Here is a 27,896-nt window from a genome sequence, read left to right on the forward strand (position 1 = left end):
TGGTTCTGTATAGCTCTTTCCATCTCTTTTTCTTCCATCTTTCCTTTTATAAGTATTTAAAGGACAAATACTACAGAGGTTCACCTTTGTGTAAAAACTTACTGCCAAATAAATGTGTAGGTACCGATCAGGAATACTGTGGCAGTGGGAAACATTGACTTGAACTAAATTTTTCAAGTTCTGTCCCATCAAATCCTTTTCCAGAAGTTACCTTGACGTTATGCTGCTGGTGTAATCATGTATACAGTCATAGACTGATTTAGGTTGGAGAAGACCTTTAAGATCATCGACTCCAAAAGGTGTACGTCCTATGGAAAAATCCCACAGATGTGTGCTCTAGTACAGGGGACAAAACATAAATGAGTTGTAACACATAACCATAGCAATATAGTGATCGTAGAGGGGCAGCACGAAGGCCAGAACACCAACAGAAAGTTTTTACAGTTACAGTGGGATGTTGGTACTGTATTCTTTATATTAGGTTGGACTTCACACTCCCAACCATTCTGGGGAATATATTTTCAAAAAACATTCATGATGTGAACGTAAATATCTTTTGAGGGATAGACTTCAGCACTTAACATTAATGCAAAAGAAAAAAAGGCTTTTACTGAGGGAAGGTAATGATGTAGAGAGTCTCGATGTAACATTGTGTACTAAATTTTCTGTTTCTCTAACCACTCTTTAAATACCAAGTGGAATGTGCAAGCTGCCTATAGAACAAGGAAACTTGAAAAATTATCTATCCATTATCATTAACAAGTCGCCACAGTTTAGGGGAGAAGGGCAGATTCAGAGCTGAAGAACAATGAACTCTAGCAACTGCAAATACGAGTCATTGACTAGTTCTTGGCAGCCACATACTGGCCATTTTAGAACTGCCTTTTTTGCCTATTTTGAAAAATAATTCCACATATAGACCAATGAGGCAGTCATATGCCTATAGAAATCATTGGTAAAAGATCCCCTAAGATCAAAGATTTGAGAACCTCAGTTGAAAGAGACAGTCTGAAAAAAATGTCTTATACATGTAGTTTCTACTTTCACAAGTAGTTTTTGTTTGAAGAATGGGTGGAACTTTAAAGAGCTTCTTCTGTACTGGTGTTGCATTCTGGAGAAGCCCAATAGTTAATGATGTTAAAACTTAATCACTAGAAATGCTGAATAAAAGGAAAGTGGTTATGTTTTGGGGAGTGTTCTTTCGATTAAGGTGGAATGTGCCACACATACTTAATTTAATGAGGTTAAAAAAGAGAGGGCTCCTGCTGTTGTCTTGAAAATCGCCCCATTAATAAAACCTCCCTTTGTGCTCGGTGATTACAAGTGCTCTGGGAAAAAAAAAAAAAAAAAATAGTATGTCCGTGTTGTAAAACAGCTGAATAGGCAGCAGCTAACTTGTGGCATTTATAGCTAAAATAGCATTCAGGTGATACACCCATGTACGCTCTGTGTGTGTGTTTCTCAGAGAGAGAGAGACTGACTCAGCGTTTTGCGATCAGGGGCTTCATTGCAGCAGCTTTTGATTTACTACATCTGTCTTTGAGCCTGGGTAACATAAAAGCTACAAAATTATCCTTTTCTGGTAAGATTAAGCCTGCCTTGCTTACTAGAGGTTCTAAATAAAGCTCCACTTAAAAATTGTATTCCTTATTTCACGATTCAAAGTTCAGTTGCATACAGGTTTGCAGAAAAATAAGGAACAACCCATCAAAGAACAATATACTATCTCAAGACAGACATAATATATTATGTGATTATAGCACCTAAGAAAATGCACAGCAAATAATATGTGTTGCTCATTTTTATGGTACATACATACAGTGGCACCAATTTTTATTTATTCTATAATTTGTCTGGAAATAATTGGTAAACAATTTTTATCAGCTTATTAAACTGATTTAATTTCAAAGAGCACAGCAGAGAATTAATTTTCTATTAGAATCATAGAATCATACAAACACAGAATGCTTTGGACTGGAAGGGACCTTTACAGGTCATCCCGTCCAACCCCCCTGCTAAAGCAGCAACACCTTCAACCAGATCAGGTTGCTCAGAGCCCCGTCCAGCCTGACCTGGAATGTTGCCAGGGATGGGGCCTCCACTGCCTCTCTGGGCAACCTGTTCCAGTGCCTCACCACCCTCATTGTGAAAAATTTCTTCCTTATATCTCGTCTGAATCTACCCTCTTTCAGTTTCACACCATGATCCCTTGTCCTATCGCAGCAGGCCCTGCTATAAAGTCTGCCCTTATCTTTCTTATAAGTCCCCTTTAAGTATTGAAAGACCTCAATAAGGTCTCCCCAGAGCCTCCTCTTCTCCAGGCTGAACAACCCCAACTCTCTCAGCCTTTCCTCATAGGAGAGGTGCTCCAGCCCTTGGATCATTTCTGTGGCCCTCCTCTGGACCCGCTCCAACAGCTCCATGTCCTCCTTGTGCTGAGGGCTCCAGAGCTGGATGCAGTACTGCAGGTGAGGTCTCACCAGAGCAGAGCAGAGGGGCAGAATCACCTCCCTCGACCTGCTGGTCACGCTGCTTTTGATGCAGCCCAGGATATGGTTGGCCTTCTGGGCTGCGAGCGCACATTGTTGGCTCATGTCCAGCTTTTCATCCACTAGTACCCCCAAGTCCTTCTCCGCAGGGCTGCTCTCAATGCCGTCATTCCCCTGTACTGATACCGGGGGTTGCCCTGAGCCATGTGCAGGACCCCATACTTGGCCTTGTTGAACCTCAGGAGGTTCACATGGCCCCACTTCTCCAGCTTGCCCAGGTCCCTCTGGATGGCATCCCGATCCCATCCCTCCGGTGTGTCAACCACACCACCCAGCTTGGTGTTGTCTGCAAACTTGCTGAGGGTGCACTCGATCCCACTGTCTGTGTCATTGATGAAGATATTAAAAAGTACTGGTCCCAGTACAGACCCCTGAGAGACACCACTCGTCACTGATCTCCATCTGGACATTGAGCTGTTGACCACTGCCCTCTGGATACGACCATCCGACCAATTCCTCATCCACTGAACAGTCCACCCATCAAATCCATATCTCTCCAATTTAGAGAGGAAGATGTTGTGGGGGACCGTGTCAAAGGCTTTAACTGAAGTCCAGACATGACATCCATTGCTTTTCCGTTGCCCACTGATGTGGTAACTCCATCATAGAAAGCCACTAGGTTGGTCAGGCAGGACTTGCCCTTGGTAAAGCCATGTTGGCTGTCTCGAATCACCTCCCTGTCCTCCACGTGCTCTAGCACAGCTTCTAGGAGGATCTGTTCCATGATCTTCCCAGGCACAGAGGTGAGGCTGACAGGTCGGTAGTTCCCAGGGTCCTCCTTTCTACCCTTTTTAAAAATGGGTGCAATGTTTCCCTTTTTCCAGTCACCAGGGACTTCATCTGATTGCCATGACTTTTCAAATATCATGATGGAGAGTGGCTTGGCGACTACATCAGCCAATTCCCTCAAGACTCTGGGATGCATCTCATCAGGTCCCATAGATTTAAGTATGTACAGGTTCCTGAAGTGGTCACGAACCTGATCTTACAGTGGGAGGAACTTTGCTCCCCCAGTCCACATCTTGTGGTCCATCCACTCGAGAGGTGTGGGAAGAGAGGCTGCCAGTGAAGACTGAGGCAAAAAAGTTGTTGAGTACCTCAGCCTTCTCCTCATTCGTTGTTACCAGTTTGCCAGTCTTGCTCATTGGGGGCGTACACTTTCTTTGACCTTCCTTTTCTGGCTGACATACCTGTATAAGCCCTTATTATTCTTTGCATCCCTTGCCAAGTTCAGCTCCAGCTGCACCTTGGCCTTCCTGACCCCATCCCTACACAACCGGGCAGCGTCCCTATACACTTCACAGGTTACCTGTCCCTGCTTCCACTACCTGTGCATTTCCTTCTTGCCCTTTAGTTTGACCAGCAGGTCTTGACTCATCCATGCTGGTCTCTTGCCTTCCTTTCCTGATTTCTTACACCTGGGTATTGAGAGCTCTTGCGCTCTATGGAAAGCATTCTTAAAGATCTGCCAGCTCTGTTCTGCTCCCTTGTCCCTGAGGGCAGTTTCCCAGGGGGCCCTATTGACTAACTCCTTGAAGAGCTGGAAGTTTGCTTTCCTAAAATTCAGGGTCCTGACTTTATTCTTCATCTGACCCATATACCTCAGGACTGTGAACTCCAGCAGTGCATGATCACTGCAGCCCAGGCTGCCTCCAATCTTGACGTGATTAGCTCACTTGCACTGGTGACCAACAGGTCCAGTATCGCATACCCTCTGGTAGGGCTGTCTATTACCTGGCTTAAGATGTTATCCTCAATGCATTCCAGGAGTTTTCTGGATTGCCTATAGCTTGCCATGCTACTTTTCCAGCAGATGTCGGGGTGGTTGAAGTCCCCCAGCAGAATGAGAGCCTACGAGTGCAATGCCTCCGGTAGCTAAAGTAAGAAGGCTTCGTCAATAGGCTCCCCTTGGTCGGGCAGCCTGTACTAGACACCAACCACAAGCTTCCCTTTGTTGCCTGGGTCTCTAATTCTTGCCCATAAGCTTTCAACCTGTTCGTGGCTACTCTTCAGAGACAGCTCTTCACACTTCATCCATTTCTTGATGTAGAGGGCAACCCCTCCGCCTCTCCTTCCTCGCCACTCCCTTCTGAACAGCCTGTAGCCATTGACAGCCACACTCCAGTCACAGGATTTGTCCCATCGAGTTTCAGTAACGGCAACTAGGTTGTAGCGTTCTAGCAGCACGGTGGCTTCCAACTCCTCCTGTTTGTTGCCCATGCTGCATGCATTGGTGTAGAGGCACTTCAGTTGGGTGGTCAGCCGTGTCACCTTCTTAGAGGAACACCCTTTAATTCCTTTGAGGTATTTCACTGTTTTTTCCCTGTTAGCTCCTATTATCTCAGGAGGCCCTGGCTCATGTCCCTAAGACTTCAAGTGTGCTGCAGTGTAGCCAGCACATCTCAGAGCAACAGGCGGAGGGCCATCGCTAGCACCCCGTCCCTCTAACCTTGGCGTGTCATCCCACAGCTTGTCACAGGCAAGCCTGATATTATCCCCCTCCCCCTTCAAGTCTAGTTTTAAAAAGGTTAATTTGGGGAAGGTTAGGGCACTGGCAATTATACTGAGATAAGTTTACCTCTGAATGCACTGCATGAAATCTGGCCAAAGGTGGATGTCACCCAAAGTTTTTGTCTGAGCTGAGTTCTTTTTCAGTAGCCTTTGGGAAATAAATCAGTGGCCCTACTGTTTTTATAGATGCTTGCGCTGGTAACTTTGTGTGGGACCTCTGTACAGAGGCCAACAACTTGATAAGGAGAATCAGAAATTCTGCCCCAAAGAGGTAAATGAGGATCTTTACAGTGACTCCAGCAGCAGGAAACTGGTGTAACACCAGGGAGCAGTTGTATGCATTCTGAAACCAACTTTATTTCTGAGACCAGCTTTATTCCTAAGCGGTCTGATTTAACCCTTTTCACGTAAAATCCTGAATGCAAAAATGTCTGTTAAGAGTCTAGATAGTTAAAACGATACAACGCAGTACTTTGTGCTAGTTGCTTTGATTGTATTTGTTACTAATACTTCCCACAGACGTACTCTGAACCTCTATAATGCTCAACTGGAAAGCATTTTCTCAAAGCAAATTAAAGCCAGTACTCCTGGGAGCAACTTTCATATTTTGCACACATTTATTTATAAAGCCCCAAAGACACAGCTATTACATGTAAAAAGAGTTGAAGAACATCTGCTTGTAGTGAACTTAAGATGGGTCCATAATCCAGTACAGTTGGGTAACAAAACACTGAAATCGGGTGTCGGAGCTGGTCAGATGGGGTTGCTGCATTACAAAGTGGAACAGCTCTTCACACAAACACTCTGCCTACCCCACCCCGCCCCTTAACACTCCATTTGCCTTCTAGTGTTTCAGCCTGGTAATTCTGCAGGAATAGTTCGTCTGTGACTTCCTATATACATATACATCTACCTTAGCATTCCCGCAGTTTTTAATTTTAACGAAGTCTTTGCGGTGCCGAGCTCCCGGCCGCTCCGCGGAGCGGCCTCACCGCGGGCGGCGGGAAGGCGCCAGGCCGCGCTGCGTCGCCGCCGCTTCCCCTCACGCCAGCCCGCCCCTCTGCCGGCGAAGACGTCCGCCTCGGGGCTGGCCTGGCGAGCCCCGGGGAGCGGAGCTGGTCCTCCTCAGGGAGCGGGAAATAAATGAGGAGCTTCGGGTTTGAACTCCCGCGACGGGCGTGAGGGGACCCGAGGGCCGGCAGCCGGGGCCCCGCCGCACGGCGCCGGCCGCAACCCAGCGGAACCCGCTCCTCGACCCTCCCGCCGCCGCCCGGCACCAGGGGAAAGGGCAGGAAAGGCCAGAACAAATGGGGGTGCAGCGTGGGGGCAGCGAAAGCGAGGAGGGGGAGAGGAAAGCGGCCGGAGCGAAGGGCCTGCCCGGCCGCAGCTCGGTGCCTGTGCAGCGGCAGCCGCCTCCCCCCGCCTCTGCTGCGGGGAAGGGCAGCGTCGTCTCCCCTCACGGGGAGGGCCCGTGGGGCGGCAGCAAGCGGCGGCAGCCGCTCCACTGCTGCCTGCTCGGCTCTGGGCTCCGCAGCCGAGCGCTGCCCCCAGCGCTCCCCCAGCGCCGCCCGGCGGGGGGGGCCATCGTCAGGGGGGGGTGCTGCCCCTGTCTGCCCGGCCGTCCTGCCGTGGGTCTGCCGCGGTGCGGAACTGGCTGGAGAAAGCGGCGGCCGTTCTTCGTTCTGCCGCTAACGCCCGGGTCTTCCTGGTGCTGTAAAGATTTCTCCCGGGACTTGCGTGCTGTAGTTACTAACTAGAAATTTAAGAAGTGCTCTAATAAATAGATGGTGTGCGCGTTAGGAGACGTATAGGCTCGGCTTTTATATTGAGAAGTAGGATTTTGTATTTTCCGTAAGGAATTTTAGACTTGCTCTTGAAGTTCCTGGTGCTATACTGGTGTGCACTTGTCTTTTGATGAGCAAATTTAACAGAAATTATCATAAGCTTACACTGTTTATATTTATTCCTCTTGGACACCCTAGCAAGACATATCAATGGGTTCTGCAGGTGCGCTTAGTAGTCCCGCAGAAAACTGTTTTAAGGCTTATTTTGAACACTAAGGGGCAACTTGCTAGAAATGTGTACTGTGGAAAATAACTGGAGTCTCTTGAAGAAAGTGCAAGGGCTTTCACTTATTTCAATGAATTTAAATACAGTAATCACTTGTAAAACTTAAAAAAACCCTTATGTTTTTTACACTGAGGGTTTTATTGTGGACTAATGAACAACAGGCACATCCATAGTTCAGTGAAGTTAAAGGATGGCCTTCCGCTGCTGTCGGGAAGCTTTATATGAGGCTTGGGAAGAGGCAGGGCCAGGGCGAAGACACAGATCTTGGGTACACCATTGGTTGCTGCTGTGCCTGTGTGAAGTATAAATACGTGTATTAGTTTTTCTCTTCTTATGTCTTAGAAATTTTAACACAATTTTGTTTTGAAGCTGTTGTGATTCAAACATAATAGACACTGGGACTAAACATTTCTTTCTCTATGGATCAAGCAATTCTTCTCCTGCTTTTATTAAAATATTTATTTAAGGTAAGAAAAATATTCCCTTTTTTGAGCGTGGATAGATAAGCTACTTAGCTTGTTGAAATGTTGAAAACTGATGGTTTGTGATTTGAACTGCTTTTTTGTCATTCTAGCAGTCACAGGGAGCTCTCAGTTATTGTTACTGAGCGTTCCCAATTTTCCTTCTGTTTAAATTGTTGGAAGCTCTCTTGAGATCCTTAATCTGCTTTATTGCCTGCTGCTTCTGGTTTAATGTTGTTCCCCAGAAGAAGAGATCCCGGCGTCTTTAATTCGTAAGCTAGCTCATATTGCCGTGTAAATTGTCACCTTTTGGACACTGCGGAGACATGCGCTGTGATGATGGAAATTCGATTGTTCTGGTACCCAGGGGTATACTCTGGCTATGCCTTTAGGAAGTGTACTTCTGCAAGAGGTATTTTGCTTTCTGATCCAAACCTGCCATTTGTGGATTAACCCTTTGGGTTTAATTTGAGTGTTATTAAAAGAACCACGTATGTAGGAACCATGTCTCTTTCTGCTTAATTTTATAATATGCTTTGCAATAGTGTAATCTATATTTATCTATATTTAGAGTTTGTATGTGTAGTCTTTATTTTACATTTAGCTTAACAAGCATTGCAGCAAAGGTGATTTCAAAGCTCTGGTACAAATACCAATTACTGGTACAAATACCACTCCCTTCTTTTGGAGAAGAGAGCTGTGTGTTTGGGGTGGTGAAATGTTGCTGCAGTACCCAACCTCCCAGTGTATTCCTTGAGAGTATCCAGATAGTGTCTGGTTGTGCTGGCCAATTTTGAGCTTGAGAACAAGTGGTTTTTGTGGAAGCCATAGTGCAGCAGTCTGTGATCTGCCTTAGTCAGGGAAGTCTCCTGACAGTTGCAGAGTACTTGAGAGTACCTGATTCTTAAGGAAGGTGGTATGGGGTGAAATAAAAACTTCAGCAAGTTCAGTATCATATCTCCAGCAGTGGCAAAAAGCAGATCCTTGGGGAGGACTGTAAGAACAGCCTAATATGTGAATTACCTATACTATGTTTGTTTCCCGCCATTTGCAGCTTAAGGATTTCTTGAGACAGATGTAGTTGCAGTGCGTTTTGTGAGCTTCAGTGTCGTTCTCTTCTGTGAACTTGTCCAGCTTCCTCTGAAGCCTATAGAAACTTTTAGTACTCATTTTAAGCTTTGTCAGATAAACCATTTATTTTGTGAAAAACTGCCTCTTTTCCTTTGCTTTGAATCTGGAGCATACCAGCTATGTTTCATCCTTCACAGTTCTTGTACTTGATCTCACTTACACTGAACTTATACACTGAACTTATAAAAAATCAATCTCTGCTCACTTCTTCTGGCTACTTAAGATTTTATTAACCTCTGTTATATTTCCCCTCAAGTGCCTCTTTTTCAGACTGAGAAGCTTACTTGAGTCGTATGTTGAGAAGTAGTTGATAGCAGAAGTCAATACGTGTTTGTTGTTTAGGTCTCCTAGCTGGTATGTAGCTAGCCTGAAGATAGATTTGAACCTTAGCTCTTTGGTCAATTTAATTGTTGTGGGTTTGGTTTTTTTTTAATTTCCTCAGTCTTTGGGTGAGGGCCTGAAAAGTACTGGCGAGGTGCTGGCAACAAAAAGGGACATTTTAAATCCCTCTCATCAGATGTAAGTATGGTAAAATTGCTGTGTACACTTGCAAATTTAGTTCTTGTTTTTAGGTCTAGGGGTATGTATTCATGTGCAGTAAAATGGCATACAATATTGCTGACAGTATAAAACTACTAAATTTTAAAATTCAATTATTGGCACATATACATGTTTTATTATCTTTAAAAGCAGGTTTTCCTACCCTTTGGAGTGTTTCAACTAGGTTGTTTTCAGGGAATGCAAGTCAGCTATACACCCATCAGTTAAAAGCCTGCTACTTTTCCTGGAAATGTCTAATATCCTTAAACACTTTCGTGTGTGTCATCAATTTTAGTTTAGTATGTCAGTTCAGGGGCTTCCAAGAGGTGGTATGTACCCTCTTATAAAGGGTTTATAGAGATTAAAGGGTTTATAAACTTTATAAAGTTTATACTTTAGAAAGTGTGATCTAAACTCTGAACATTAAGATCTTGACAGATTTATAGTTATGTTAGTTTGTCATTAGTTAAAGGAAGTTACCTTAAACTGAACTGAGTCCAAGAGTATGTTGTGTTAACAAATAGGAAAGAGCTGAGTGTTTTGTATTTTTATGTTTGTTTTTTTTATTTGGGTGGGTGTGTGTAGTAGATTGCTTTACAGGACAACACAATGCAATATAATAATAAAAATGCTAACTTTTATTTTAGTGTATTAGGGTACCTATTCATGCCCTGATTTTTGTTTTGTTTTTTTGAACTACATTTTGAGTTCATTGCTAAATGATGGCATTTATTTGTCATCCCAATTCATAAAGAAAATAAAAAAGGAATTTAAAACACAGAACTGCAATCTTTTAATAAATGTTATGTCATAAGGATTGGCATCACATGCCCCAGTTTCTCTGAATTTTAGAGGTGTGATTCAGGTTTATATCTTGTTAGATAGAAGCAACCTGTAAGTTTCTGGTTCCAAATGAAATCCAAACATAGAAGGAACCTGCTTCTCTAAACAGCTAAGCCAAAGTCCCTCAAAGACAGGTACAGTTATTAAAAAGGTAGTGTCAAAAATAGAGAAGACTTGTGTCTAGCAAGAGTTGACCTCTGTAAGAAGGTGGAACACTGAATGAAGTTTGTACTGCCATGTCTAAATTGGATTGGCAGGGAGATGTTTAGTACGTAGTTTAGTTTAGTAGTGCTGTTTCATATTCTGAGATACTTGGAAGTTGTGAAAGTGGTGCCACTAAAGTCTTCACCATGTAATGTGAGAATAGAACTGAGACCTCCAACTCCTGACTGACTGCTAACTGTGATTGCAGTATGGCATTGCAAGTGAAATCTCTGACCTCGTTTCTAAAATGATGGCAGATTTCTCTTTTCCTAGTAGGGCGTGTTTGGGTCAGCTGACATGGTTTGGCCACCTCTGGAGAGAGAAAGAAAAATAGAATCTGTACCTGCAGAACTTGTAAAAAGTTATGAAGCCTCTGTGTGTCACACAGTAGGGCTGGTAATACTGGTCCATATAAAAACTGTTGCTAGCTGACAAGTTCTAGGTAAAAGTAGTTAAAATTGACAGAATTTAGTTAATTAGTTAGGAGTAAATTTTCTGCATTTTCTACTGAGTTGCATTCATGTATGTTTCTGTTACAGGGTTCAGAGAGTCTAGACTGTGACCAAGTGAAAAAGCCTGCTGGAGTAGTTTTGATGGAGTGGACTGACTTGCCCAAAGGAGAGGATCCAGACTATTATATTGTAACATACCAGCACACAGATGCTTTCAGTCAAAAAGTAAATCGCATCAATCTAAGCGATAAGTACTTCCAAATGTATTTAAGCTGTAGATATCAGTAGTTAATAGCATTGTGTGTTTGTTTAAAAAAAAGTTAATCATGTAAAATAGCAAATAAAGAGAAAGTTTGGAAAAATTGTACTGAATTCTGTAATTCATGTAATTTATGTGCACTCTTACAGAGTCCTATTGAAGCCAGTGGGACTTAAAAGGCCCGTGGGTATCCTGGTTGAATAAGGATAGATAGGCATGTGTTCAAAGTTAAGAATATGCAAGTTCTTCAAGGTACTGTGGTTTGAAGAAGGAGTCTAACTTTTCCAGGAGAGGCACAGACACTACCCCCAGATCTCTGTGGGAGGGTGTTGTTCTTATTTTGAGCACAGGATGTTTCTGGAACTTAAAAGAAAATACAGGGATTTTAATATGTAGGTGTTTGTTAATAGTTTGATTTCTAAAACATTTTGTTTTAAATGCATTGGGTATTTTGCAGGTTAACTGCAGCCTTAAGTTTGATGTGCTGAAATATAAGCTACCCTTTTAAAAAATTCATAGATCATTTATGAATTGTATTTTTATTACTTTCACTATATCCAGGAATTCTTTTAACTTGCAGAATGTAAGAAACATTTCTAAAGTTGAACAGAAACCTGTCAGTACTACAATTCTGCTTGAGGAAAATAAGAAGTATGATATTACAATAGAATCCCTAAAAAATGGCCGAATCATAAGTGTAAAATCATTTAAGACACGTAAGTAGTGTAGCACAAAAATATTTTGTTATCATTATAGTTAGTCTAACACTGAAGATTAGAGAAATAGGGATTGAAATCTTGAGCTTACTCATGTATTTAGAAATTTTGCATCAATGTATGTTTTCAACCATGAAGAGTGGAAGGAATAATTTTATATAACTCGTTTGGTTAGTGTAACAATTCTGCAATATGGGACTGATGTAAAAGTTTGGGATATTTTTAAATGTTACAGACTTTGCTATACTACAGTAATTCTAGGAGAAGAGATTTATAGAAGAGAACCATTGAGAAAGTTACTTAAAGCCTGGCAATTTCATATCAACGTAGGGTTGCGATTGTTTGTCTTATATAAATTAAATATATTGGTTAAATATTAAATATTTTTGTTTCTGATTTATGACAGTCCCTCTTTAAAAAGGGTTAATGAGTCGCTTGAAGATCTTAGTTTTGTGACTAAATGGGGCAGACTTTTAGTATAAGAATTTGTGAGTCTAGCCACTGAACTTATAAAAACATCATTTATAGCTGTAAATCTGTTCAGGACCACAAGTCTCACCTACTACTAGAATGAAAGGGCTTTCTAATCTTAATTTTGTTAATTTAAAATAGTTTATAGCATTACCTTTGTACACATTACAAGCTCATAATAGCTTTGGGGTGCAGTCTAGGATCTGAATACAACCAACATCATTGGGAAAAAATCATAGTAAGTTGTAAACATTGCAGCAGCCATTGATTGCTGAAAGTTAGTATGTTTAGCAAGCTACAGGAAATAATTCATGGTTATGCTACTAATGTGTTACTGTATTTGACATCTATTACTTAACTGATATTCTAGCAAAGTATGTACTTTTACAGTTAAATACTCCTTAAACTATGCACATGACTTTTATTTCTGGTTGCTTCAGACATAGGTTTACATACCTTGATGATAAAAAAGAGCATGACTTTCTTAACTGCTCAGTAAGACATTTTATGTTTTCACACAAGCTTTCTTTCCCTACTGTGTGTATCCCTCACCGCTTCTTAAAAAAAAAAAAAAAAATGCAATAAAACTGTGAGCTAATTATTCTGCTGTGATAAAGACAGTATTTATTTTTTCTTGGTCTGCTAGGTGGGATTTCAGAAAATGACATCAAAACATTTGTGACAGCTACTACAGTGTCTTTTAATTGGAGCACAATGACTAAAGAATTTTCAGTTTCCGTTTCACTGAATGATACTTCTCAGATTGTTAAAAGCCCCAGTGGTGGATTCTTTGTATGGAGTAATTTGACACCTGCCACCTTATATACATTTAAGTTTATATTTGAACAATTACATCTGGAATTTATAAATGTGTCTCAATCACTGGATGTTCAAGCTGAAACAGGTATATATTAGAGTTTGTTGTAGTCACAGTGAATGCAAGGAAGCACTGCATATTTTCTAGAAGAGTTAAGAGTAAATTGTAAAAAGTCTGTATTCCATTTTACAATTTTTAATAGATGTGGACTGTTTCATTTCTAGAAAGCTGAAAGAAATTGAATGTTAAGTCTAATTAGTATTTCTTAGTATTTTTAGGGGCAAGAGTTCAAATTTGTATGTGCAAATATTTTAAGCTAACTACATTTTTTGCAGTCTAAAATAGAGTCAAGTGAATGTTGAGGTTTGGCGTTGTAATTATTTGAGTGTATGGATTGAATTTGCTATATAGTTTCAATGAAAAGGCAGGGAGAATCCTGAGTTTGGTAAGGATTTGAAACACTTTTTGCCAGCATTCATAGTGATGGGTTTGTACTGCTGAGTGGCTAACCTAGCTACGCTCTTTTGTTAGAAGTGCTTTGAAGGAGGCAGGATTCTGAGCATGTTATGGCTTGATTGTGTGACTTCATTCCTTTAAATGTGCTAGTCTGATGATGCAACTTAAAATCTTTAAAATTAGGAACACAAAAGAAGGGATGATATAGGCTCAAATTCAACAAAATAATTATTTTCCTAAACTCAGGAAACTATTAAAAACAAGCAATCTGTTAACTTCAATTTTAAAATTTAAAATTGAACCATCAGAAACTAAGCTTAAAGAATGAATTTTTTCCTAGAGTAGGATAAAAATTAATGGATCTTTTTTTTTTTGCTTCAGTGGGTTGTAGTTGGTACTCTTTTAATTCAGTCAATCAGATTTTTTAAGGTACTCAGGATTTTGAAGGAGGGTTGATTAATAATTACTGAATTTTGAGGGGTTTGCAGTCGTGAATTAATTAAATGCTATAATCATCAAAATGTCTGTGTAATCATAAAGAATCTAAAACTGTACCACTGCCATAAATGGTACAGAACATCTTTAAAATCCTGTCCTTGTTCACCTATAGGCACCTGTTCCCAAGGGTGGGTGGCATTCCAAAGCAGCTGCTATCGAATGGGTAAGGAGAGCAAGCCATGGAAGCTGGCACAAGAAGTCTGTGAAACGTCTTCACGAGGGGCGCATCTTCTTGACATAGGGAGTGAAGAAGAACATGGTTTTATTTTGTCTTATCTCCAGACAATTAGTCAAATAATCATGTTATGGACGGGTCTTAATGACCTAAAGGTCAGTCTATTTTATCTTCTTTGCTATTACATATATGGAAGCAAGAGAATTTTGAAATATAGAGCCCAATTCTTTGCAATAAAAAACGTTATGCAGTAAATTAGTTGTTTTTTTGTGTAGTTGTTAGTAGTTATAAGAGGAATCATTATTTCTTCCTACTTAGAAATACTGAAAATATTTAGCAGGCCATAGCTGGGAAAAAAAGACATAGTTTATACATAACCTGTTTATTTTTTCTTTTTTTGTGAGTACTTCATAGCGATATTATTGTGCCTGTAGGTGGTGCTGCATTACCAGATTTTAAATCTTATTCTATAGTATGTTACTTTGGATATCGAAGTCTGGGGTTGGCTTTCTCAGTTTTGATGCGGGTCTGAAATGTTGAGTGCTGAGCTTAGCAAGGTCTGTCCAGTATGGATGGATGCTGGATAGGCCAGTGGAAGAAGGGATTAGAGCAAGGTCTTTCTTGTAAAAAGTTTCCTCTTCCTCATATTTGGGATATGAGGGTTCTTAATGCCAGCTCTGCTGTTATTAAATGACTCACTGTGGTGTGGTGTGTGATTTGGGAACAGCTACAGAGATAAATAAAAGTTGGGAAAGCTCTCAGAAAGATGAAGGCACTCTGCCAGAAATGTGGGATCCCGTGTTCCAGTGATTAGCCTTAGTGAAAACTTCTTTCGTGGTAAGTATCAGAAAGTTGAGAGGAAGCCACTGTTTTTCGGTTTGGAAAGTCTACACTGAAATTTAATTTTAATATTGCTTTGGTCAAATTAATTTTAAAAAGAAATCCTGTGAAAAACAGTAAAAATGAAGTAAACTTGTTTGTAAGGGCAGGAAGGAAGTGATAAACATGTCATAGACAGAAAATTTCTTTTTTGCAGACTCTGTTAAATAACTTAATGGGGCTACAGAAACAAGTCAGAGTGGGATAACATGCAAACTGAGGAAACACAAACCTGTCTAGGTTTGTGGTTAGAGAAGCACTCTTAACCTTCCTGGTTAGTAAAGCACCAGTAATACATGCATTTTACATGTAATATTGTTTTATGCACGAGATTTTAGAATTCTATAATTTTTACACCATAGTGATATTAATCTTAACCAACATGGTGTTTTAGAAATAAAGTAGTATTTGTAAGAGGCTGCCAGAAATAGATGTCTCATGAAAGCATAATTTTTTTCAGATTGAAAGAATGCTAGAAAGGTGGTTTTTTTTCTTTTTTAAACTCTGATTAAACAGAAAAGAATTAATTGCCAGTTTGGAATTTGACGGTTAGCCACCTGTTTAATCATTACATGCATTTTTATGTTTGTGGGAGTCTAGTCAGTTAAATGAACTAGATGAGTACCTTGTTTTAAGAGTAGCAAGGGATAATAATAAAATGCTTGTTTTTCAAGCACTTCTTTCCTAAATATTTGTATTTAATTAGCATGTTCAAGTACTGTATGAACATGTTACAGTCCTTCTAAGCGTCATTGTTGTCATTTGCTCTCATCTTATGAGAACTCCAAATTGTACTTACACGAAATTGTACTTACCCCAGGAGTTCAAAGATCATGTGATATATGCTAGGAAATGCAGGACTTGCTTAAAATCAGAGATAAAAAATACAGATTCAACTATTTTTGCTTTCTCTTTTGTATTTGAACCGTTAGGGAGTTAAATTTCTGTTTTCAAGTTTTTTTCTCCCAGTACACATGGGACTTGAAATATTCTATGAAATTAAATGAAAGTTGAGACTATAACCTACTCAGAAAGTTTCAGCAGCCTTGGGAAAACTGCCAAGCACTGTGACACTGATAAAAATTAGCGACACTGTGAGCAGGATTAGTTATGTAGCATTTGTATTCTCACAGTTTCTCCTTCTTTAACGCTATTTGGATCTGTATTTGCATTCACACCCTTCCTGATGAGGGTGAGCGTTCTTGTGAAAGACAACAGGGACCCTGGAGATTTAGGCCAGTGTGCTGGGTAAGAATGAATGGAGTGCTTTGGTGATACCCTCATGTCTGTCCTGCCACTCTGTGCAGTTCTTCAGAGTTAGGAAGTGGAAAAGGTAGCCAAAGACTGTTTACTGAGGCTTCTCTTACAAGCCCTTCTGCAGAGGTTTGTATCATGGTAGTATCTTGTGGCTTCCTGTGTTTGTAGTTAACTCTGGTGCCCAGGAAGACCAGTATAAGAAAAAGATACGCATTGCTCTACATAGTATTTTTGAGACAGCAGGCTAGACACACAAGTTCTCCTGAAAGTCAAGTTGAATTATTTCATACCATTGAAAACCTTCTTCACTCTGTTGGGAAAATGAAAGACATCACAGTATTTTATTTGATTTTTTTCAATTCAACGGATGAATTGAAAAAAACAGGCTTAGTCTCAACAAACATGATTTTTTGTTGTCTTCTCAGAGAAATGGAAAAAATCTTTTTTCTCCTTCTCCTCCCCCCCTTTTGAATATCTTTAACAAAATGGAAAAGCAATGGAAGTCTTAAAATTATGGTGGTAGCTCAACTTTTCTCCTTTATAGTCCTTAAAGCATTTATTTAGATTGTAGGACCACAGACTTGCTATGCCTGAAAGCACTTATGCTTCTATACCTCCTGAGTGTGCTCCGATGTCATGCATAAACGTGTGGGGTTTTTATTAATCCCCTGTAGATGTTAGTATAGTGCAGACTGAAACCTGCCTCCCACTACAGGGGTCTGTATTGCAATGCTGTGAGCATGTTCTACAAGCATCTTTCCTTCAAAATACCATGTTGCCCCAGTCTAGTATTTGTAGGGTTGTGCTGGAGAAACTGAAAGTGCCTCAAAGGTTAGAAACTTGGACTCGGGTGTGAGTGAGCGTCCTAACCGCTGAGCTACTGGCCAATGGGAGAAAGGGGAAAAGAGAGCACTTCCGCATCTGATTGTGAATCTAGCCCTGGATTTTTTTTCAGCTAAACTAGTTTTGCTTTCAGGATGAATTTATGAATATTTGTGACTGAATGAATTTTTTTTGAGTAACATTTTTAGAAAAATTATCCATCTATGATTATTAGGTTATTTGATTAATAGTGATTTTTAAAGGTTTGTTTGTAATGATCAAATACTCCACATTAGCCTTATGTGGCTTATATTATATTATATAAATTACTACCTTGTAATCTGTTGTAATAGAAGAGATATAATTTTACACTGAAATACTTACTTCATTCAAAACTTTCCTATATAATTATTCTGTATAAATGAAGTATGTAAATTTTGGATGTTTAGGAGATATGCTTGCAATGACAAAAGTCTTAATAATTCATCAACATAATGTAAAAATACGTTGAGTTTTTATTCCATTTTTTTCAATGTAGGAGGAAGGTCAGCTCTTGTGGACAGATGGATCTCCTTATCTTCTAAAGGCCGGCATCTCAACTTTGTCAGTGATACCAGAAAATGAAACTGACTGCTATGCCCTTCAGAGAGATCCCACTGGTCCAAACTATTTCTTCACAGGATTTTTCTGCTATATACAGCTACCATATATTTGTGAATATGAATGTAACTATATTTCTTCCAATCTTTTGCATTTATTTTTAAAAGCCTTCCCCCAATTATGTTTATCTTTGAAGACACAAATATAAAAAGAAGAAGGTTTTCATGATTTTCAATGATTTTTTTCATTTTTGGTGTTCTTTTTCAGTACCTCTGGTACCAGGAAACTTCATGTTTAGTGTCCGTGATGTCAAGACGACTGAAGCTGTATTTATGTGGAGTGATATGGACATATGGCTTAAGTCAGGCTTTGCACTTATAATTAAGTATTATTTTGATCAGTGGAAGCCATACATTCTGAGCTTGCCTGTGAATACAACTCAAACAAAAATTGTGCATTTGTCTCCTGGCCTTTGCTATAGTTTTTTATTAGCAGCAAGGAACCCAGAAGGGGCACAGACTATCTTAAGTCCAATTCTGAAGGTAGAAACAAGTAAGTTACAAAAATAAATAGCAGTAATAACCAGATAATCATATACTTATTGTATTTTTCCTTTAATTATGCTATTCCTTTTGTTGATATTTTGTCTGAAAATACAAATAACTCTGAACATGAATTCTGAATCCAGGATTGATGAGTTGGTATAGTGGATTCCAACGTCTTCATTTTGCTTTTGTGCTAAAATGCTGTATTGGGATTGATGAGAAAAAACTCAGGAGTTTTCAGTAGCCACAAGCAGAAAGCCATCTACAAATTCTGTTTCTGTGAAGTATATTTTAAAAGCTTATTCTTACCATAATTTTACTCTCAGAATTCCTGCTGATGTCCAAAGGGAAAGCTGGATGTCACAGTAGCAGTAAGGTATTTTTTGTCCATGCTAATGAAATGCAGAAACATACATTCCAATCTGAAGTAAAAGATTTTGTTGGAATAAACAGAGATATCCATATATATCTACAGTAAAGATTAAGACAAGCTTCATGGTTTAAAAATACATTGTGTTTTGACCCACTGCATGATGCAGTATGGCATAAGAAAAATTCATGAACCAATTAACTTGTGTTCTAGTAAAATCTAGCTGAATGAAGCCAAATGAAACCTGACAGTTGGTAGAGATGTAAAATACCTTTGCATCTAAAGGTGATCAAATGGACATGTCCTCAAGGAAAAAATACTTCATGGACACTATTTTAGGTGCAGATTTTCTTCAGGTTCCTGTTCCTGTGGTATTGGGAAAATATTCAGATTTACACAAGTTAAAGAAAACACTGCCCCATTCTAATGTTTTTACCAATTCTGGCAAGGCAGTCCAAATATGAGACAGAGGTCTCAGAACAAAATACAGGTTTTTCTTTAGGGGAAAGAACTGATCCTTTTCTCCAGCAAGTACAGTTTGTACAGTTCGCTGCTTCTTTCCCTGGGCTGCTTTAGTGCACTTGAAAGTCCTCCCATCTCCTGTTCCTACCAGCTTCTCTGCTCCCTAATCTGATGGTTTGTTTTCTGTATATAAGACCTTGTAATGCAAGTTACCTCTATAAAGGAGGAAAGATATTTCTGCTTTCTCCTGTGAGAAGCAAATACGTGTTTTACCTCAGAAATCAGCTTTTCAGCAGCAACATTGCTATCTACAGAAACATGATTGTCCAGGCAAAGAAAAATACGACAATTTACTAATTGTTAGACTGGTGACTGAGTTGTTGGAAGAGGTGTAGGAGACATAATGAAGAACTATTTTAAAATGATTGATAAAAATAGTGTGCATTGAACACTTACACTTTCTGAAATTCAGTAGATTTTGCCATTTAATTCATTAGGACCAGGTTTTAACCAGCATGGCTAATTCATACCATTTGTCTTAGATTATGTTTCTGATCTGACTGAAGTACAAGAGAGAGGACCTAAGTGAGGAGACTGAGCTCTACATAAAGAGCTGGGTGATTCAGAAATCCTCAATTAGTGAGAATATTCCCCTACATATCAATATTAGATATAGAGTCAAAGTTGCTTTGTTTGATTTGTTCTAATACTATTTAGCATTTATGTAAGTAAGTGTGGACTGTTAGCTTTTCAAGCTGTATTTGAAAAAAAAGTTAGTTATTGGTAAAAGATATCAGAAGCTATTATCCTTTTTCTATTCCTAATCTTACTCAATAGGACCATTGCACTCCCAGAAGTTAGAGGCTACATATGTTTCATCTGCAGAAATTCATTTAAAGTGGAAGCCTCCACAGCATTCATCCAGTGCTTCTTTTCATTACTACCTCGTCAACATTTTGGATACTGAAACCAACATTTGGGAACAGTTACCAGTTGAAAAAAGCAAGACTTCAATAGTAATAGAAAATGTAAAACCTTATCATCAGTATCAGGTATATTTACAGAATGTAGCAGAAAAAGGAACTCTAAGCTGCCATGAAAAGCCTATATTAATCACAACAGGTGATGTATCCATTTTCTGGAGGTTTTATTTCACTAGACAGAGTTTAAATTGAAAATACAAGGCACAAAAGTATTTTTAAGGCCACGTACAGATTGCTGTTTGTTGGAATGTATTGGGGGGAAGTCGGGGGAATTCTTTTCTATATTCTCTGTTTACTGATTCTAACCTTCAGAACCTTCCAAAAGAGTGAAGGTACCTATCCCTTTATTTATTTATTCACTTACTTACAGCACATTAATATGTGCTAAAGAAGTGACATCCTATTTGACAAATATTTATGATTTGTATATTTAATTTTAGCAAAGTAAAAACATTACCATGATGTCTCAAATTATGTAGGTGAAGACAGACTAATTTTTTTTCTAATCATAGATACTGTGACTCAGATTGTGTCATCTTTGTTACTCTGTATATATTCAATGAATGGAATATGCTTGTAAAATAAGTCCCTATTTGTTATGAATAAACAGAAAGCAGAATCTGCCTGTAACAGGTAGTTGTCTACAAACCATTTTAAGAAATAATTAAATGAATTTGTAGTTTTAAAATAATGAAATTTTTAGAAGCAAAAATAAACCAAAAAGCATCACAGGGAAGTGATTGTAAATTGATAGTAAGTTTGATCTGTGATTTTATACTGACACCTTTTTCTTTGATCAAGCTGTCAGTCCACCTACAGCTGTTTATATTCACCCAGAGGATGTACAAGAAGAGAGTGTAATCCTTCACTGGAAGCTGCCACAAGAGGGTCAGGAATCCTACATTCAAGTGAAACCTAATGCAGACATAGGGGAAACGAAGAAGTTTTTGCTAAAGAATACAGAAGAAGTTAAGGTTGATCTCCTAATTCCTGGAATGGCTTATGAAATAGCAGTGGCAAGTGTGAATAATGGAAATATGAGTGAACTGAAGACCATTCAATGCACTTTAAGTAAGACATCTTTTAACAGTGGAAACTACAGACTATAATACACACAACATCAGTCTCATTATTGTTACCATCATCTAACTGATTTGGTAGATCAAGTTGATATGCTTAATAGCCAAGGGTCAGAACTAGAATATGAAATATACTGATCCAATCCCAATTGTTAACAGCAAAGTAGATGCTGTTAACTTCCAAAGAGGGTGCAGCCTTGGGAACCACATTGGTAGTACTGATAATTGCGATGAAGACCATAGTTGGGAATCCTGTTCCCACTGACAGAAGAAATTGGGCAAATCATTGACTTGCATTGAAATAGGAAAATATTGGAATGGTTGAAACTGATTATTTATTTTTGGACATGCATTAGTTGTTCTGTCAACTGTGAGAGAGAAATTACCCTACTATTTATGAGAGGGTGCTGGGAAAGGACTTTAAGAGTTAGAAGTAGTAGTAGCTGAAAAGTAAAAGCTTTACATTGTTTATCAAAAGGTCTTTCCTGTTAGTCTTAGTTTACCAAGATGTTGAAATGCTTTTGGCACAGTATAAATTTTTTGCATAGGTGAAAGGAATGGGCAGGATTCACTTATACGTGTGGTATGTAAAGGCTGCAGCTGTCAGGTTACAGATACATGAAATGCTGCGTTGTCTTTTTTTTCTAAATGATTACAGTATTTTAGAGGGTAGCAGGCTTAGTCTTTTTCAGAATTTTTTATATAGGATTAGATTTAATAGCTCATTCAAGACATAGATGACAGAAAATTCTAGATGGGATTTTTCTCAGCTGTCAGAGCCAGCTGTAAGGGAAGAAAACTAAACACATCAATATTGCATCCATCAAACATATCTCATTCTCTGTGTTCATCTCCCTGTGCACAAGTACATTTCTGTGTATTTTTTCAGCTATCCTGACTTACCTTCTTGGTGTGGTGGTAGTTGAAAAGGTAATTCATTGATACCTTTGGAAGCCTAACGTGCTTTGATTCATAAATCATTTGTCAAATGCTTCAGGATTCCAGTAATATCACCTAAAAAGATCAGGTTGTTTATTGTTTCTGAACCATGGCATGCTTTATTATGGTAGCTGTTCGTTTGCACTGGGCAAGCGTATTTCTCAGGGCAGTTGCTTCAGATTTATTGTGTGGTTTTCATTGAATTTATTTTCAACTGATTTAACATGTGGCAATTTTTTTTCTTCTTTTAGAGCCCAAGCCTGTTCAAATTGTAGTTCCTTATGTGCTTTATAGCAATGCTGTGGTATTATTTGTTCGCATGCCTGATATTGGAATATTTGATGGCATATATGTTACAAGTAAAGGAGGACCTAATGCGACATTCATTTTAAAAAGTGATGGTAAAATAAAAATTGAAAACCTTACTGCAGGAACAGAATATGATTTCTGTGTGTCCACAAAAAGTGGAAAAATGTTGAGCTCCTTTTACCGTGTATCTGGTGTAAAAACATGTGAGTATTTTAAGTTTATTACTATAAAATTGCACCATATTAAATTTTGATTTGTAAACTCTTTTAACTTTTTTTTATTTCAGTGCAGTAGAAAAGACAGGCTATTTAAAAATCACCTTGATACATCTGTGTAAGCAGTTAATACTTATACTAACTCTAGCTGTTTTTTAAACAAAACTATAATGATCTCTTATTATTTCTAAACTTTCTAAATTGTGTTTTTTATATCAAGTCTATAAAATGTCTAGCAAGTATTTCAGGAATTTAGGCTGTATTAAATTGTTGTCCTTGTGGGAAACAAGACACATTTTGACCATTTATTTTAGCCAAGAAGATGAGTATCAATGGAGTTGCTTCTGTGTCTTTAAATTAGTAAGTTTGTTCCTCCCAGTGCATCTTTAAGCAAATAATAAAAGCATTGAGATTCCCATTTTTCAAGATAATAAATTCAATAACAAAGACATTTAAAAAAGTATGGGAAAGGGAATCCTTCTAGCAAGGCTTTTTAAAAAGGAATTTTAATAAGAACTTTAAAACTGTTTTAAAATACCTGCTGAAATTCTATGTTTTGACTTTCCTATTTTTTATTATAATTATACTTCCAGAAGTTTTTCTTTTCCTGTTTTACCATTTTCCTTTGAAATTCTTTTCTGCTCTGTTTCTTTCAGAGTAGAAATGGTATAAAAGAAAAAATTAAGCTAGGATAAAAAGAAGCAAGGAAGAAAGAAGAGGAGAATGAAGGAAAGACAGAAAAATTCTTCCCCAAATAGTGAAAACCTTGAAAGCTGATTTTTCTTAAAATATAGTTTTAATAAAAACTTGGGGTTTGATCAATCTTATGAAAGCATTTCCTAAATTTAGCATGAAACTGCCTTAGAAAACCTAGTTTTGGTCTGTCTCTTCTGGGGCCCCAAAAACTTGGAAGAAAAAAAAAAACCATGACCCCTCACATGTATACAGGCTTTCTTAGAAAAAGTGTAAGTTTTGGTACATTCCAGCCAGAAACAGCTGCGGTGGGGATGAAAGAGATGCAGAGAAGAGTGGAAGCTCCTCTGTAATGCAATCTGAATTGTATCCTACAAGGCTATACTAATTAGGGATAAAGTGTATTTGTCTTGCCTGGCCTACCCAGTTTTGCTGAGCTGTTTGACAAAATTTAGGTACATCCTGAGCACCATGGTGGTACTATTGGAGGGATTAACTTAATTCTGGAGGACTTTCCTGCCTAGGAGTGTCAGTTCTATCCTCAGGGAGAAAGGCATGTCCAGCCCCATGTAATTTTAAGATAAGCAAGCAAGCAATTTTCATTAAATAGTGGCAATATTATCTCTTTGTTCTTTCTCCATTTTTCTGTTTTGGCATGTCTGTGTGTTTGCATGCCTGAGATCAGATTTTGCCCTCTATTTGTTTGAATCTGTTACTGATTGTCTTCACTTTTATGTCTCCATAGGAGATATAAAAAGTGTTGGATTGAACAAAGCCTTGGATTGAACAGTAATGTGTTTTATGTCCTTCTGTAGGTCTGGCAGCTCCACTCAATGTACGAGAAGGTAACGTTACAGACACTTCAATACAGATTGCTTGGGACCGTGCTGATGGAGATTTTCAGCAATATGAAGTTACATGTACAAATTGTGCGAGTGCTTTCAGGGTATGTTTTTTAAAAGACTACTTGTGTATGGGCAATGAAGTTATTTTTCAAAGTCTTCTATTAAGTAATCGGAGGTTAAATTAAAAGCTATATCTCCCATTAAAATAGGTGGAGGTACCATTTACATAGGATAAGCAAATTTTGCAAGCAGTTCTGTGAAAGCTGTATTTGGTTTTCTAGGTCCAGAAGGTCAAGCAAGAAACAGCAACGTTTTCCAGCCTTACTCCTGGTAAGCTGTACAACTTTACAATTCGAACAGAAAAGGAAGGTTTCAGAGACAGTATTTTTGTGACAAAGGAAATAGAGACAGGTGAGACCACAATGTTGTCAAATTCAGCATTTGTTTTACTCCATCTATTTGTCTTGCTTTCTTCTTGAATTTTGTTTTTGTCTCAAATAGAGAAAAATAATTCAATCATCTTCATAATTTTCTCCTTATTCTCTTTCATTGTTATTCTCCTCATTCTTTGACTGCTTGTGTCCTTTAAGAATTTGAAAATGATTACAGTGTACAATGAACTGCCAGTGTTAACTTCATAATCACTCAAGCAGGTGTACAGTCCAGTAACCGACACTTGCACACTGTCTCACTACCAACATTACAAAAACAAAATCTTTTTTCTTAGACTTCTCTTTAGTGTTTGATTTCTCACTTCAGTGCTGAGTTTGAATACACTTAGGTGTTCAGAATTAAATTAGTTTTATGATGTTCTCTCATTGGCCTCCCCTTACATCAGGACTAAATTTGGAGTTTTCTACATTTAGTTCTACTTTGGGTTAGGACATTTGATTCTCAGCAGCATAGTTCTGTTCTGTTCTAGTTCTTCTCCTAGCTGCTAGTGTCTTCCTTCCATTATACATTTAAAAACCCTTCTTTCATTGTTGCTTTTTTCCTTTCTAAATTAAGATCCCTTGAAGTCAAATTTTTCTGCTGCTTTTCTCACTCCAGCAAGTATATTCATTCTGAAGGGTCCTTTCATTTTTGGAATGATGTTTCTCCTCTCTGTCCATATCAAGCTTTCACTCATAACACAATTATGTCTATTCTTTTTGATGTCACTGTGAATAAGTCTATTCGGGTATCACCAGAAAGTAAGTACTCTGGCCAGTAACCTTCACATACTGTCTTGAGATAATAATTTCAGAGTCGTATCAGTTCACTGTTGCTGCTTCTTTCAATAAGCATGATGTTCTTATTCCAGTGAAACTACATTAAAAGAGAGTTCAAAGTCTCTGAGCTGCTCTCTGTTTCCAGTAGTACAGTGCCATAGATACTGAGATATCCTGCTCCAATGGAAAACAGTACCTTCATCTGGGGTATAGGAATTCATGGTGTGGAGAGAAAAGAGTTTTGGTCGTTAGCTCTAGATAAAACCTGGACCAAACTAGCAGTATCGCTATTCTTGGCTAGCAGAGTAACTCAGCAGTGGCTCTGAGGCTCTCTTCACTCTAGGGGTACATCCACTATCACATTGCTTTTTGGTTGTAAAGTTATAGCTAATAATAAACTACTTAGTATCTTATAGTTTAGAGGTAGAACAAGGAAGGATCTTACTAGTATAGGAAAAGTATGCCTCAGAAACACCTGTGGATTCTTTCAAGGAGTCATCAAACATGTGGTAAGGGAGATGCAATTGATATATGCTTTGTGGATTTCCAAAAACCTGTCGGTGAGATTACCTTACCATAGCTCTTAAAAAAGCAGCCAGTCTTTTAAATTGACCTAACAAGAGGGAATAGAAGATAAGAATAGTTTTCACAGTGGAGGGAGGTTGTCAGACAACTTCTGGGACCTGTTCTGTCCAAAACATTCATAAATGATCTAGAAGAGTGAGTAAACACAGAGGTGACAGAGTTTGCTGATGTAAAGTTACTCAGGATAGTAAGGATGAGAACTAGCAAAGAGTAACTGGAAAAGACTATATATGCCTCAGTGGCTGGATGTTGAAGTGTCAGATGCAATTCAGTTTTAATAACTGTAAAGTGATACATGAGGCAAAAATAACCCAAACTTCACAAATATATGGTCAGCTCTGAGCTGACTGTTACATCTCTGGAGCAACATCTTGAAAATATGATGGGTAGTTCCATGAAAAAATCAGCATGTAGCTCAGCAGCAAAGTAAAAAGCAGCTGGGATGTTAGAAGAGATTATAGGACAAAACAGAAAACATTGCTGTATTGTCTATAGGAATCGAGGTCCTCTTGCATACAGCATGCAGTTGTGGTCCTGTTAGGTTGTGTGATAAAAGTTCACCTGCACACCCACAAAGATGCCCAGAGGCAATGGCAAGAAGGGGAGCCCAAATAATACCCTGCCAGGCTACTCCCAGGCCCATCACAGGAGCCATCAACCCGTCAAAGGCCCATTTCCACAAGTCCGGAGAAACACAGTGGCAGGCAGGAATGCAAATTACAGACTCCTGAGGAACAAACACCCTGTCCAGGTCCTTCCCAGGGCTACTTCAGAAGAGCCTCAGCCCCCATGTCCAGGTGTGAAGCCCATCAAACCAGGTCATCGGGAGGAGCTCTCTGGGTCACCTTTTGGAGTAAGGGGGTTTACTGCCTCGGGGTGTAGGACATGTTATGGGATGCCAGGGAAAAGCAGTTTGGGATTGCACAGGATTTATTATGGGATGCTTAAGGGAGGAATCAAAGGCAGGAAAAGGGAGGGGATTAGGTGATTTGGGGAAGAACAAGTGTGGGAAAATAGAGGGCTAAGGGTATAAAAATGACTCATCACATGTAAATGATTTGCTTGTCTGACTGTGCCCTGCACCTGATTAGCACAATCTGTCCTATCTTATTAAATCCCTTTCTAACTCCTTCCTATTCTGTGTGCATGTGTGTCTGTACAGGAGCATGAGTGTAGCAACTGGAGTCAGACCATGAGTCAAAGAGCCCTTGCATCTGTGGTGCAGCATCTAAAGCAAGTGTGTGTGTGTGTGCGTGTGTGACTGCTAGTGAGATCCAGCTGGATGAGCTGGTGGGTAGGTCAAGTGGCCTGGGAGCAAGGCAGGGGGTGGGCCAGCTCTGGGTGTGAGACCATCTGTGTATCTCTAAGGGCAAGAGCACAGGGGGGTCACCTGTTGGGACCTGGGAAGTCCTGGCCAGCTCTGCGTGTGTGCCAGCAACTGAGGAGACTGGGATACTGGGGCATCTCCTGGGTGGACTGAGTGTCTGAGCCCAACTGATGGGGGGATCCACCTTGTAAATATGTATATAAGTATTCTCACTAATGGACCTCCATTCTCAGCTGGAGAGGGGAGCAGGATGAGGCTGTTGGTGCTGTCTGTGTTCGTGTGAGTGCTCTGCCTGTCTGTCTGTGATCTGTGTGGCCGTCCACATAGATGTGTATATATGTGGTGTATATGTGTGCTCTGTTTGTGTGTGCCTGCTGGGAATACAGCTTCAGCCTTGCTGCTGGTTGGACGTGGGGACATGGTCTCTCAGGCCATTGGATCTGGCATGTTATATTTTCCTCTAACAGGTCCCTAGTGTGAAAAAGTAAAGTATAGTAGATGCGATTGAAAAGGTTCATAGGAGGGCAGCAAGTGTGATCAAAGATATGTAATGTTTTGCATTTAAGGAACCACTGAGCTAAAACTGATACAGGAACAACGATGTAATGTAAAATCATTTGTG

The 27,896-nt window shown here is 39.3% G+C and overlaps 1 protein-coding gene across 1 annotated transcript in view; it reads left to right on the forward strand.

Annotated features, from left to right (window-relative positions):
* Nucleotides 1-6,657: 6,657 nt before the first annotated feature.
* The window catches only part of PTPRQ (protein tyrosine phosphatase receptor type Q), a 145,023-nt gene continuing 123,784 nt past the window's right edge, over nucleotides 6,658-27,896 (forward strand). Inside the window, exons 1-12 of the mRNA XM_072864388.1 lie at nucleotides 6,658-7,597; nucleotides 10,849-10,986; nucleotides 11,601-11,736; nucleotides 12,854-13,111; nucleotides 14,091-14,308; nucleotides 17,650-17,836; nucleotides 17,979-18,263; nucleotides 19,926-20,210; nucleotides 20,873-21,142; nucleotides 22,341-22,601; nucleotides 24,122-24,252; nucleotides 24,433-24,562. Coding sequence (XP_072720489.1) covers nucleotides 7,550-7,597; nucleotides 10,849-10,986; nucleotides 11,601-11,736; nucleotides 12,854-13,111; nucleotides 14,091-14,308; nucleotides 17,650-17,836; nucleotides 17,979-18,263; nucleotides 19,926-20,210; nucleotides 20,873-21,142; nucleotides 22,341-22,601; nucleotides 24,122-24,252; nucleotides 24,433-24,562 — 2,347 coding nt within the window. The 5' untranslated portion in view covers nucleotides 6,658-7,549. The remainder of the gene's footprint in view (nucleotides 7,598-10,848; nucleotides 10,987-11,600; nucleotides 11,737-12,853; nucleotides 13,112-14,090; nucleotides 14,309-17,649; nucleotides 17,837-17,978; nucleotides 18,264-19,925; nucleotides 20,211-20,872; nucleotides 21,143-22,340; nucleotides 22,602-24,121; nucleotides 24,253-24,432; nucleotides 24,563-27,896) is intronic.

This window comes from Ciconia boyciana, chromosome 1, assembly GCF_034638445.1.
Source record: "Ciconia boyciana chromosome 1, ASM3463844v1, whole genome shotgun sequence".
In the NCBI taxonomy this organism is placed as follows: Eukaryota; Metazoa; Chordata; class Aves; order Ciconiiformes; family Ciconiidae; genus Ciconia; species Ciconia boyciana.